General features: G+C 38.9%; 1 protein-coding gene across 1 annotated transcript in view; it reads right to left on the bottom strand.

Moving 5' to 3' along the window:
* Window positions 1–14,669, bottom strand: part of TMPRSS9 (transmembrane serine protease 9) — a 124,065-nt gene that overhangs the window by 59,268 nt on the left and 50,128 nt on the right. The window contains exon 8 of the mRNA XM_078668825.1: window positions 2,314–2,485. Within this exon, the coding sequence (XP_078524951.1) occupies window positions 2,314–2,485 (172 nt within the window). The remainder of the gene's footprint in view (window positions 1–2,313; window positions 2,486–14,669) is intronic.

The following is a 14,669-nucleotide window of genomic DNA, read 5'->3' as shown; positions in this document are numbered from 1 at the left end:
TAACACAAGAATGCTGTGCATACTCAAACTAGGAAATGCAAAAAAGGAAGTTTCTGTCTCGTTGCAAAGTCAAGCCAGTGTTATATTAACATTATGTAGCAGTACCGGATAGGCAACAAGTCCCTCTAGTGATGTTACAGAGATCACTTCATGAAACAACAAACCCGCCAAGTACGTAATGTGGCTACCCTCTTCAAGAGTGCAATGGTTTACTGTTTCCTGGTAGCTAGAAAACCCCTTACTTTAAAAGAAAATCCACAACAGAGTTACATGTAATTCTTTAAGTAGCGAGAACGTCTCCTCTATGTGACATTCTTCTATTTTTTCAACACACATTTTGTTTTCCTTCTATCTGAAGAGTGGTCCAAAGCTTGAGGACATGTTGTCTATGCAATTCATGTCATGATATTTTCTTAACCCCCTCCTACAAATCTCTTCATCTGATGGATAATGTGTAATATGTAATTATAGTTTAATAGTGCACTTTGCTCCAGCTACCCACATGGTGGCAAAATAATACATACAATTGCCCCCTCGTATTGCTACATTTCAATAGACGTGGGCCAAATTGGTAACTTGTCGAGTTGTATCGCAGAATTTTTGTGCTGGTACTGTGGGGAGATCTGGCTCATTATTTACGGTGTCCCTGATGTATACAATAAATCTGGCTCAATACAAAGATTAACTACAAATATTTTAAGGACTCCTGCAGAACCTGGAGATGAACTGCAAATGCAGAGATTGAAGCCTGCAAGTGACATCAGACCATCACTGTACTTGTGAAGTTCCATATTGTAATCCGTTCCCTAAAGGGACAGGGGTTAAAATACCAAAAATGGCAACAAGAAAAGGACAATGTGCAAGTATGCATTTATCCATTTGACTGCTATCTTCTCACCCAGAGGCGGTCACTCGTATAGTGTAAGTTGTCGCCCCTGGCAGGTTTACTATGGAAATTCATCAGATGACATGTTGACCTTTCAGTGCTACGCGAGACCAAGATTCGAAATGGCATTGAGCCGGGGTAATAGGAGTTGAAAAGATATTTGGGACTCACAATGTTATCCAAACTTTGGGTTTTTTATTCTTGCAAAGCCTGCCACATGGCCATCACTATCCCATTTCTTTTGGTGTCCACTGAATCCTTATAGGTTTTATGAGGAAACAAAGGAAATATGTACATTTGTCTTAGAGACTTCTGCCTTTTTTTTAAGTCGGCATTATTACTTGATCGACTAATAAAAAATCTACTTTTAGTTCTCTGTACAAGAAATTCTCCTCCATGAGCTGGTAATCTGTGCAAAGTTTGTAACGTGTAACTATGTCCAAATTAGGAAAGATGGTTAAAGTCTATAGTCAAGATCAATAATTTGATTCAAATTACAATTTAAAATATGTCGCGTACAGCCACAATCGGGAAGCCATTTTAAGGAAATACCAGATCAGTAAATATACAAGTAAAAGTCAATATAATGGGATAATAAACATCCAAATTTAACTTTGGATACCTGAGGTTTAGGACAGTGGACTCAATGATGAAGCATGCCACAAAGAATTCTTTGTGGGTAAGAGACGTTTTAAAAAGAATTAAAGACTTTGCAGAAGGGATATAGAGACCACATTTCCAAAGGACCATCTGCCCTTTGGTCTTTTGATTGCTTCATACAATAGACCAAAACATGCAATAAACACCATACTCGCTTTTGGATGTTATGAGATGTTGCTCCTTAAGCAAAATAAGTGAGTATATATATATATATATATATATATATATATATATATATAATGTTTTAACCACTTTTGAAGGATCCAATACGTTTTTTAAAAAAAAGTAAATAAACTTTAAAATTCCGCCTTTTTTAATTGTTGACAATGACACATGCTTATGAACTGATTTTAGCATTTCGTCCTAGCATCTATTTTTTTTTTAACAGCATTCAATCTTACATTAGCTCTCTTTACACAAATGCTCATAAACCCTTAGTTGCAGGATAATTTGATATCTATGCTTAATTTTCTTTGGTCACATGAAATATATATATATATATATATATATATATATATATATATATATATATATATATATATAAATAAATCCAAACAAACGATCTCGAACCTCCAACCAGTGGCGAACAAAGACCAGCGAATTCCAAAGTAAGGCAAGATGTTTTATTGCACCAGTTTTAAAAAAGCATGCAGCGGACTGACGCGTTTCGGGCGGATGCCCTTGATCACAGTCAAAATATATATATATATATATATCTCTATACATTTCAATTGATTGCAAAAAAGAGTGAATAGTATGATGCTTACTGATTAAAACAGTGTGCAGCAGAGACAAGCCAGCGGCCCCCGATGACCGCTGCCCCACAAAAGTGGCGGTTCCCTTCCTTCAGGCTGACTTGCCAGGGGACCTCTCCTCTGGATGCATCAAGTCCACCTACAATTTTGTTTGGTTTGGAGAGGCCTGGTCTTCCGCCACATTCTATAAAAACAAGAAATGTAACCAATCAACTGTTGATATCACCAAGACACTTCCAAAGCCACAATGAATGATTGGTTAGTGCTTGAGTGCAATAGGTTCATTAACTCATATGCTCCTGTAATTTAGCTCTTAATTTAGCTCACATGTTGAAGTTTTTAAATGTTTTCAGTGCATCATTATTGTTGGGTTGGTCACTTGGAACACTGCAAAAGTAAACTGATTTTCAAACAACTGTAAAAAATGGGATGCAGTGAACAAATAACACCAGATACCTGGCACCTGCCCAAATATGCTATAGTTTATTGTGGGCGCTTGTGTGAAGCAAAGTGCAAACAATAGCATTGATAAACTTTCATATGCAAAATAATTTGTGTGGAATAAAGCAACCACAACAGTGCAAAAAGTCATTATGTGAATTTTAAAGTCCATACACACAAAGTGCAAACAACAGCATTGATCAACTTTCATATGCAAAATAATTTTTGTGTAGAATAAAGCAACCATAACAGTGCAAAAAGTCATTATGTGAAGTTTAAAGTCCATACACAGCCAGGTACATTTACATGGGCTTATTAAGTATATACATGACATAATAATTAAAAGCCCAAGGCAGTTTCAGTTGCATAACGCAAGTCAATTCTTCCCAAGGTGACCACTCACTTCCATTACTTTACCTGCCCGCTGGACTCGCTTCTGGTGCTCCTAGGTAATCTGTTAACAGGTACGCTGGAGGTGTTACCTCCGTGATGCCAATTCTGACTTCAGTTTACTAGTTTTTTATTAGGGTATCTCCTCCTCATCCAGACATGTATCTGCATGGTCTCATCGTTAGCGGTATCCTCAGCTCATATACTCAACACCCTAATCAGGGCATTGCCAGAAGTCACAGTTATGGGCATTTTTAAGAGGAAGTCCACCTTCTTGCTTTGATCAGTCTAATCACAAGTGAATTTTTAAACCCTGTTCCTGTCACAGGTTAACTCCTAGCCATCCTGGTCCAAAACAAGACCTTAACTGAGATCTCAATCTCAAGAGTTCATAGGAGTTACATTAGAGACATTTTAGATATCTACTATACACATTTTATACAGTCAATGGATCCATTGCGAATGTTCAAGAGCGAAACTGCCCTCCAAGAAGTGAGATCACGTCAAACGACCGTGGCAGTGCTCACCCTAATGAGTCAGGCCAATATGTCTGTACCCTGTACCCACAAAACAAAAACTCACTTCTGAAGTGCATTGTAACCCACTACATGGAAACCACTCCCAATAAATGGGTGCATATTCCAAGATGTAAAATTGGAATTCGGTGAAAGAAACGATACACTGAAGAAAGACATGCATATCATAGTGGGGAGATTCACCCCAAGTGCTGAGGTTGTGCTCAACGGTTTGGGAGTCTCTTTAATTGAGAGCAATTGTGTGCCAAGTTATGGGAGTTGCATCACATGAGTGAGTCTGTATTCCAAGATTTTAGGATTATAAACAGTGGGTGAAATTGGGCTAAGTGAAACACACACACACACCCTGAGTGAGCATGGGGCTTGTGATGCTCACTACTCTCACTCAATGTGAAAGTCTCTGAAAAAGGCATAAGTCACAACCGTTGAGAGGCAATGTGCACCAACATTCAGAACCTGCACCGGACGACTGAGGTTATGCCTCAGTAAGCGAAACTTACAATGAGTGAGCCTGCGGGTTGAGAAGTGAGATTCCCAGCCTCCTTTCAGTCATTGATGCTATGCTCAACAAGTGCAGCTGTGCTACCTCACACCAATGAGCGATACTGATTCAAAGCATGAGACTTGCCGTGAGTTATTGAGGTACTTGTTCCTCTCTGCTTTCTCTTAGTCACAAGCCTCTCCATAGCCTGTGTACTTCCCTCTAGTGTGTTGTTTCACAACTTTTGTTTCTGCTCTGAGTTCTTCCTCCAATGAATGCGGCAGGACTCAGCAATGGCCAATTTGGGATTTTTTATTTACTATTCCAACATGGCCGGCAAAAATACATACCATTTTACAATGGTATATATTTTTCTGTCATCACTTTTTATTGAAAGAAGTTCTACAACACAATCACAGCAAAGAATAGAACAATTGAGCGAATGATATCCTCAGTTTGACATAGTTTTTATCATACTGGAGAACTCTGTGCCTCAAATATTTATTTTCAGTGCTCCTTTTTGTCTCATCTTCCATATTCCCATTCCTTTTCTTTGTTACCCTTTCTTCCTACTCTGTTTCCCTTTTGTTTTTAATGCTTTTAATTTACAGTTTTTCTTCTGTAATTGTTTTATTCCCTAGCATTAAGATACCACCCACAGCTCCATTTTTGTTTTCCGTATGAGGTACTCACTGTGCAGCATTTCATTTTTTTTATCTTCCCTTTGTCTGCTTTGTCCCTCATCTCTGTGGAGGGACCCTTGTCACGAGAAGTGCGTCTTTCTCTGTCGCTGTTCATTCTCTTATTTTTTTTTCTAAAGGTATTTTCGAAATTGTACTTTCACAGAATGAGCGATTCAATTTTGTTTTCAAAAGTGTCACTTTTAAAGTGTACATTTTTGATGTGCCAATTTGAAATTATTGAAGTAATGCAGTCTCTGCATCTTGTAGCAGCGCTCTACAAGTATCGACTGTCAGGAGTAGAATGACCGGTAATGGCCAAGGAGCCTTGAGCTTCCCATGCCAATGTTTGTAGTACCTGCAAACCCTTTCACTTATTTAATAACAGAATACAGTGTAAGGCAGACTGTGGCCTCCAAGGTTGTTGATGTTCTGAATGAGTTCATTGTACAGGGACAAGAGAGTAATGTAAGGGCAGCAGACATACTTTAGTAATCGCTGTGTCTGGACCTTTTTCTGATTATGGGTTTTAAATCCGTCTGGAAAGATCTTTCAATCCTTAATTTTTTTAAGACCTATATACCATTTATCAAGAGCACCAAAAGACGAATTCCAGGAACTCTTGGCTTTAAAGTAAGTTACTTCGTGCCAATATTGACCAGGTACTTAGTCTTGCGTTGCTCGAATACCGCACTTGGTTTCACTGAACAAAATTAATGAAATGCTTCTCTTGGGCAGGTTTCGATAATGATAGCTCATTCAACGAGTAGGTATCTTAAGGTCCTACGTATAACCAATGATTCTAATAAAGAATGTAATTTCAGACTTAATAATGCCAGGTTTTGAGTTACTATAGAGTGCTCAGCTTAAGAAATATTGGAAAATGGATCTCTTGCAGAATTCTGAAGGTATTGGAACCCAGGAAGCTAATATGGGGGAGCAGGGAGTAAAAGAACAGTTGTGTAAAAAGGTACATATCGCATGCCACTATATACTCAAGCATAAAACTGATGAATAGACAGTGATTAAACTAAAAGCCATTGTCTCAAATAGTGTCAAAATGTGTTTAACTCAGATAGAATACAGTGCCAAAGTAAGACTTAAATTAATTTAAAGATTATTTACATTCAAACAATTTCCTGTGAAAAACCCAGTAACATGAAATTAAAAAAGGCACATGTAACACAATACCTGTTACACAATGTGATGATAACCGATTGTTAAAGGCCCACTGTTTTTAACAAATGCTTTTCTTAATCAGCTAAGCCTATTGCGTTTGTCATAACTTTTCATAATAAGCAGATTATTCCTATAATATTGATGCGCTGTGAATAGTTATGTACAATCAGGCCTATCGCTTGTAATCATAACCAACTCAGATCTACTGTTCTGAGCGTAAGCCAGGCGATCATTAGGAATACACTAGTAAGATGATAAATGTATACAAATTTGCAATTGGCTTCGCAAAATTCTATCTATGCTAAGAGGGTCTAATAAGGACTCTCTGAAAGCACAAGGGTATCCCCGATTTTTCATAGCGGGGGAACCAACACCAAGATCCTTCTCCACAGACATTAATGCAGAATAACAACAATCCACCCTTAAATAGATTGATTGTAACACATGCTTTTAACAATAAATATGTCAGGCATACTTGTTTTATGGTACCATTTCATATTAAACATATCAGGCCTATAGCCATGCTCATTGTCTTGCTATCAGAACCAACTCAGTCTTTTGGCATTAAGTATATGCTCTGACAAAAGCAGAAAGTGCAAAACAAGGACTCGTCTGTGGAAAAACACAACTTTGGCTCAATCAAGTTCTGTACACGGGGAAACGAAAATAGGGGTGAAGCCAAGTCCCTCTCTCAGTAGTACTCGAAAAACTCTTTTTTGTTGATCACCTATGGTCAAGCGTCTGCTTCGCTGTTGAGCCGGACCAAAAAATGCATGCAGCGGAGGAGGTGGGATTTGCCACTAGAATGGTGGTGAAAAATATACCACTTCGGCTTGCCAGAGGGTTAAATAGTTTTCAGTCCTCAATATAATGCTCCTTTCATGTTGGCCTAACCCGTGAACATTTTTTGATCAAATGTTTTGGATCCTCTCTCGCTGATGATGAATTCTAAGACATTTTCTTTATTTTAGCTTAATTTGGAAAAGATAATTGTATTATACTTTTATTTACATACACATATTGGAATCTTAATATAAATATATATCTAAGTGGTGTATAATCCCCGCTGTAGGCATATAGTCAGTCAATTTATGGCACTGAAAAACCCCTCGCATAAGCATAGTTTACATACATTTACTTGATTGATATTACCTCCGGTAAGCATTTTGTCACAATTTTTAAGTGGTTGACAGACCCTCTTTAAAGCATATTGTACATATAATTAAGTGGTTGATAAGCTTCTGATAATGATCAAAATATTAAGTGGTTTATATCTCACACCCCAGTACACATGTTCTAAATGTATCTAAGTGGCTGATACACCTCCTATAACATGTAGTAAATATCTGAGGTGGATCATAACCACTAGGTGAAGCATATTTTAAATGTACTTAAGTAGCTGAATTTTCCTCTCTGGATGACCATGGTTTAGGCAATTTAGGAAACAGGATTGAGACAAGAGTGATGGTAAAATAATAGCATGGCCTTTAATTGAGTATCATGCCTTATGACAATTCCGTAAAAGTGAGTACTGAACGCAAGATGGAGTATCCGACGTGGAAGGAGCTTGGAATGAGATTTTTAAAAAGCGTCATATAAGCACGAGCAACAAAGGCCAAATTATTCTTCAAGAAGTTACACCTGCGGTGATAGAAGCTATAAACTACGTATGCCAGTAAATCTAATGAAGAAAACAATTGGAGAATTATTAACGTCAGATTTGGAGTTGCTATAGAGTACTCGGCTTATGAAATATTGGAGCATATATACATATTTATTATTTACATTCAAACATAATTTACTGCCAAAAAACCAGTAACATGAAATTAAAAAAGAATTTCTCAAATTTATAAATTAGGTTCGACATCAGTGTAAAATTGGTATGCATAATTCATTTCTTTATTGGCTACGTTTTTTGTCATTTTCTATTTAGATCCCTAACCAGATTTGATTGTTTGTTAAATTTTACTGGAGGTACATGTGATGTCCAGATTTGTTTAGTGCTACACACAGTGAAGAGGAGGTGTGATCAGGATTTTGGTTGCTGTGACATAAAACTCGAGTGCATACAGATCATGGTCTTCTACATTTCAATTAAGGGGAAAAAGTCGGCAGATAAATATAGTGATGATCGGATATTGCGTTCTTAGATCAAGTAATATTTTTTTGCTATTATCATTGGTGCCAGTTGATGAGCCTGCAATACAAGATACAAAAATGTACTTGCACACAAGGAACATACACACACTGGCGCATCATAATTTTCAGATGTAGGACATCCAAGAACAGGGCATATGGCAAGTGCAGGTTCTACGCTGAGCCATTACTGTGACACCTCCTAGTGCGCAACAGGCGCCAGATTGCCACTAGGACATAAAGTATGACTACATTCCCAGAGGAAGCAGTGCAAAGTATCAGCTAGCACAAGCCACCTGAAATCCTAACTATGCATGTGACCAGACTCAGAAGATTCTAGGTTTGTGGAAGTGGGAAAGATTATGGCCAGGTGCTGGGTTGCCCAGTAGATGCTGTGAGGAGAAAAAAGTTGGCAGGTGTATCTGCAATAACATTCTACAGTGTATCCCTCAACTTGGGAAGAGCTCTCCTGCAGATTTATTCTTGTTGGAACATCGAGCGCCATCAGTCCTAGAAAGAAGTGGCGGAAGGAGGGGCACCTCTTCCGGGGAGCTACTTGTGTTCCAAGTGGATATGCAGACTGATCCTGCCATATCGTTGACCGTCAGATGGATTCCAGTCTAGCGCAAGGTTTGCTGTGGTTCAGATGCTGCCTGATTTTTGTCACCAAAGCCACTGCATGCAAACCTTCAGGCCTAGAGGCTCTCTGGTCCAGGGTATTGTAATTTTATTTTTATGTCTCTTCTACAGCAGCTGCCCCTGCCCGATGTCACCGTCATTATCCCGGGAGCTGGTGATTGGCCACCTTGGAAAGCCGAAAACTCTTTAATTTGTTTTTTGTTCATTGTTCTGAGAGTGACTGTCTTCAGCAGATCCTTGGGCAAGGTCGACTAACATGAGTTCAGACCCTTGCTCCATCTCTTCGGGTTGTCCCGGGAAGTGTCCATCAGATCCAGTTTCTGGCACGGTTTGTATGTTTGCCATGTTCACTATTGGCTCATCTGTAAAGAAGAACACACCGTGAGTGACAGAACATGCATCACAATGAGCTAAATCTAGTGGATAGGTTAATAATATGAAACTACAGGATTCTCTGCTAGTCATTAATAGGATGTGTAGCATGCAGCTTGCTAGGTGCTGGGAGCATTTACCTGGACTGGAGAGCCAGGGAAGGGTTAGTTAGAGACAGGTGGAGAAAGTAAAGGCTGCAAATATAACTTTCTAGGAATTGGGGTGACTGCATGTGGAGATTTACAGAATGAAATAGACAGATGTAAATAGATGCTGTAAGAGATATAAAGAATTAATGGAAAGGGAACATGTGTGTGTGAAAGAATGACAGTGAGTGACAAGAGAAAGGCTACACTTTTGAGGAAGCGTATGAGTATGTCAGAGCGAGCGAGAAAGGTTGTGTGTGAATGCATTATGCTCTGCAGTATGCATAACCAAGTCTGAGGCAATATATCTATATATAAAATAGGAGTATACTAAGTTACATGCATTTGTATAACACGTTTCCCAATAGCACTTTCAAAATCTGGCCATCTTTTATTTTTGGGAAATTTTTACTAACCGAAGTCAAGGTGGTTTGGGGGACTTTGCTTTATTTGGGTTTCTTAATATTTAGGGGTGAAATGTATTCAGTAGTATCCAGGGAAGTCAGAATATAGTTTATTGTCCAGTAATGGATTGTACTGGTTAGTGACCTACCGCTCACCCAAGGCCCATTAAAGGAGGCCTCCATCTTTAACAACTTTAATGCCATACAGATGTACATGTATGTCATAAAAAGGTGTAATGAGTGTAGGACATCATGAAGCGCGTAAATGGCACTGGTGAATTACATAAATGCAAAAGGAAGTTCCCTGGCCATGTCCACACAAAGTCTGAGCAGAGATTTCGAAGAGGCGCTTAGCACTGGAGTGTACAGAGATCTCAGCAGTGAAGGGGTTACCTGAAGACAAAGGCCCTCTGGTAGAGTATGGCATATATTGCAAAAAACAGTAGTTAAAAAAAACTGCACAAGATCATGGCTTCCTCATGTTTTAAGTTTTGTTGCTATAGCAGCTGTGATATTACCACCCGTGGCCCTGTTTCTACATGTAGATTTGGAAAGTAATACAAATACCCTAATGATTTTAACAGCTCAGGAAAATGTTATTTCACTAAAATGTAGCAGGAGTTGGTTACTACCAATAATATAACGAGTTGAGGCAAACAGCTTACGTGAACACGCTGGCATCCACCTCAGAACAGTATTTATACTGAACATACATAATGTAGCATTTAACTTTTATTGACATAAGATGGAGGACGGTCATTGGGTATAATGGTGTACCAGTGCGTGCAGCCTGAACATTGCTTCCCCTGGTGCCGCATTTGCATGTTATCCATGTCACTACCATCAAAGGTGACAACCTCAACCTCTGTTATCAGGACACCTTTACTAGTCCTGGAAGTTAGTTTAACTCGCAAATCCCTGCACAGATGTGTCCATCTAAGTGGCTGAATGTGAACAAGCCAAGACTACAACATCCATGGTGCATTATATTGTCTGATGAAAGCCCAAATATGGAAACCGCGTCAGTGATCAAATGAAACGAGGCGGCCTCCAGGTTATCACAGGCTGAAATAAAAAATGCTGCACGGTATTAACATCGGTGTTTCCACAAATAGGTATTGCGTAGGTTACCAATCCCTGGGGAGGTGCTTACATTGGCAAACCCCCCCCCCCCCGGTGAAATCACATTGTTTGCACCTCTGGCTGTTTCCATCGGGACTAGCCTGTTACTGTCCCAGGGTGTTTATCTGGCGCATGCTCCCAAACAAATGTTCAAAGATAAATTTCGAGGCTCAGAAGGGGGAAATATACTAGGAAACTGCACTAAGTGAGCAAAGTAGAATTCATAATTTTAGCAAGAAATGAGGTGGCTCATTTAATTGATGATCTTTTGATTACCAAAAATTCCTATCCGATCATTAAGGTAACAAATATATTAACACTGTAGGAGGAGAAAGATCAGCCTGCAATCAATATCTTCACATCATAATGTGGGGTCCAGATGCGTGCTTTGGCGGTGTCGGCCTGCCATACCCTTGCCATGCTTGAGGGGGCATCAACCTTTTTTTGCTTTCTTTTGACATTGCCAGGTGAACATCCCCCAAAAGGAGCCTGACTCTTGTATTGATTGAGAAACAGAGTCCTTTCTTTGGCCAAGTTATACAGCCCAAATTGATCCCTAAATAAATTGTCAGCAACAAAAATAAATGAAGTGGACGGATGCAAGGAATAAAGTTTAAATCAGCAGCTGATTATTTACCCTACTTTTTTCAAACGACAAAAGAAGATAAAATGAGGAGAATGTTCAGTGAACTGGGCACCCGGGCAGGAAGAACACAGCAAACTGTCCCATGAACAAGCTATGATTGGATTTCAGCTAGTATAGTCACAAACGCGGCTATTGCAAAATGTGTAATACATTTGGAAAACAAATTTTCAAGTTTGGAATGGGAAAGTCTGCTTGCTATACTGTCAGTGTACAGAAAAATGCAAAAGGAGTGTAACTGTTAGATTATCCCTTCTGGTAAAGGTGCACTTTAGCGCTCCGGAAGACTTGGTAATATAACTGAGAAAGAATCTTGTTTCTTTTACAAACAGTGTTTATCATTTCCTGTCTTTTATACAATACTTCAGACATCTCATAGAAGACTCCTACACCTCTTAAGGGCCCTTACCAGAGAGTTATCACAATTACTGGAAGCCTAAGGAATGTCACTTCTACATTTTTCTTTACTTTTTTTTCATTCTTAATTCCGTTCTGTCTCAAAACACTTTTCCATTTTATGTAAGTGTAAGAAATAGGATTACTATAATATATCTTACATTTTCATTTGAGTGGCTTTGACATTTTCTAGGAATGTCTCAAGGAATGTGACGAAGACATTTTTTATGATTACAAGATACTAAGGATGCTTCATGAATGACTTAGGAATGCGATTGCTACAGACCTTCCCTTCTGTTATACTATACATTTGCCTCTTCAAGATAGTTTAGGAGTGTAGCTACCTCTGATCTTTGTCTTAACTTCTTTATTAAATTTTGTATTTATACATTTTCAATTCTTCTCTTAAGACTTGGTTACGGAGCTTTTCTAGAAAGAATGCTTCACAAAAGACTTAACACTTTTGGGATGTCTTTGGAATGGATCGCCTACAAATCTGAAGTCCATTTTTTTTATAAGAAAGGTTTTATGGATCCTTGAAGTCTTGACAATTTGATTGCCACTGGTCTTTCTTTCTTTTATAATCTACTTTAGGTGAACTATGGAAGCCTCAATAATGTGACTTCAACACATCTTCCTTTTTTCTATTTGAGTCTCTTTACAATGTTTGAACCTTTAAGGAACAGGACTGCTATAGATCTTCTATCACTTTCAGAAAGACTTAGGAATGTAACTACCAAAGATCTTCCCTTTTGTGTTATTTTATGGTCTTGGAAAGCTGAGAATTAAGCCCATTGCTTGGGTTTGGTCCTTTGTTAGAATGTTTGATGCTTCTTTTAAGCCTTCGGAACGTGGTTGCCTCTGGGCAACCATATTTGATCACCAGGTCTTGTTTTTAGATCCCTTTGATGCACTTCTGAATACTTTGGATTTTTATTATTACAGAGAAATTTCTTTGATTTACCGGGCTTTGGAACCTTTGCGGAAGTCGTAGTAAAGCATATATTTTCTTCTTTTAATACAGTTTTATTCCATTTAGGTTTTGTGGGGGCTATCTATTTCAGATCTTCTTGGGTTTCAAAGGTAGGAATTCAGGAACAGCCACTTATAGCACTGTGCTCATTAACAAGCAAAAAGGCTGCAAATGTACCAGGTACTGTGAATTTTGGATTTTCAAATGCTTCATTGTAATGTATTTTTTTCAGCTAAAAGGGCAAGTGCACCTGAACAGATAACTGCTTGGCTCTTCTTAGATTTCCTCTAGGACTTTCACAATTGTAACTGCGAAAAGGATCAGGAAAATGCACAGAAAGTAGCCAAAACAATATACTGTGGCTTCCTGCAAGATCTGTTGACGGCTTTTGAGTCATAAAATTTAACCAATCTGGCTACTGATTTTTTCAAATTAAGAAACCTTTCAACTTTTTCTGGCTTTTTAACTTCTTTTTGCTGTGGTATCATTCACTTCCAACATGCTATAGCCCCAACTTACGGTAAAGATTTTACAAAGCAGTAACCCATAATTAGTATCGATGGGAATGCAAACTCACTTCTTGTGATGTCATTGGGGTAAAATGACATGTGAAGTCACTTCCCCCACCAGTAAGAGTTTTACCCTATTGAGGTGGAGGGCATCGAGTAGTTGGATCTTGTAGGAAACGTCCAAGCAAAGGCCTAAGTGGCTTTTATTTGAAAATATGTGGGGTTAGCGTGTGACAGATGCTGCAGTTCTAGCATTTCCAAGTCATGTCAACAATGACTGGCACTACATGACTTGGCTTTTCAGAGATGGGCATGGGATGTGATTTGCTTTGCCCACCGTCTTGTAAAGAAATCTTGGCATGCCTTTGAAGAAGTAACAAGAGTATTTTTGTTAGAGCAGGTCATCCCTTCAGAGTTGCATCCCTAATCTCAAGTAGGTAGGTGCAGAACATTGAAAGCATCAAGGTGTTGCATTTCATGCAAGTTAACATCACAGATGGTCTACTTCTAAAAACGCATGCTCATAGTCACTACTTTTATTTTGAAAGTTCAAGAGTCATCTAAAGCTATTAGATCTACTACTTTAGCCAACCACTAGTAGTAAAAAAAAACACTAGCTCTACAATAAGAAAAAGTATTCTACTTATTAGTTAAGACCTACCAGGATGGTCAGCAGCTTCTTTCTCTCTGGCACAACTTCACTGGTTCCTTTAGTGTTGCCTGGGTGCAGTGTACACTCAACTTTCACCGATGAGAAGAGGGAGTCCGTCCCAAGATGTGTTAAGTGTTTAACATGTGTATTACTCACAACTCCTTAATGCACCCAATAAAGCCATTGCAGTTTGCAATCCTAACAAAATCCTGTTAGCACCTCGTTCACGAGGTCTGGATAGCTGAGAATGCCCTCTGTCCACTTCCTGCATTTATAACAAATTAGCATTTGTTAATCACCAATTTGCTCACTTTCGCTCCCATCTAGTTAAAAGTACCAGTAGGAGGTCTTGCTTTGGAAAGATATTATTATTTCCTACTGAATGTGATGTGGAGCTACCAAGTCATGTCCCACCGCAAGCAGTACCACCTACCAGACAAGAAAGACCTCCACTGCCTTTCCATTCCTTCTGGGGAGGAGACTTATCTGTGTGCGACGACCAGTCTCCAGAAGCGTTATCTGATACACTCAATGTGCGGTCCCACACCTTCCTGACGGCCCTTTCCACAGTTGAGGAAATATACAGCTGGACTGGTAAGATGTGAACTGCCATAGGAGCAGATACTGCTCGCAACAAGGTTTATGGCAAGCACTCTCATTGGCCTGCAG

The sequence above is a fragment of the Lissotriton helveticus genome, chromosome 12 (genome assembly GCF_964261635.1).
Source record: "Lissotriton helveticus chromosome 12, aLisHel1.1, whole genome shotgun sequence".
NCBI lineage: Eukaryota > Metazoa > Chordata > Amphibia > Caudata > Salamandridae > Lissotriton > Lissotriton helveticus.
Note: the sequence above shows the minus strand (reverse complement) of the source record. Positions and strands in the feature narration are given on the sequence as shown.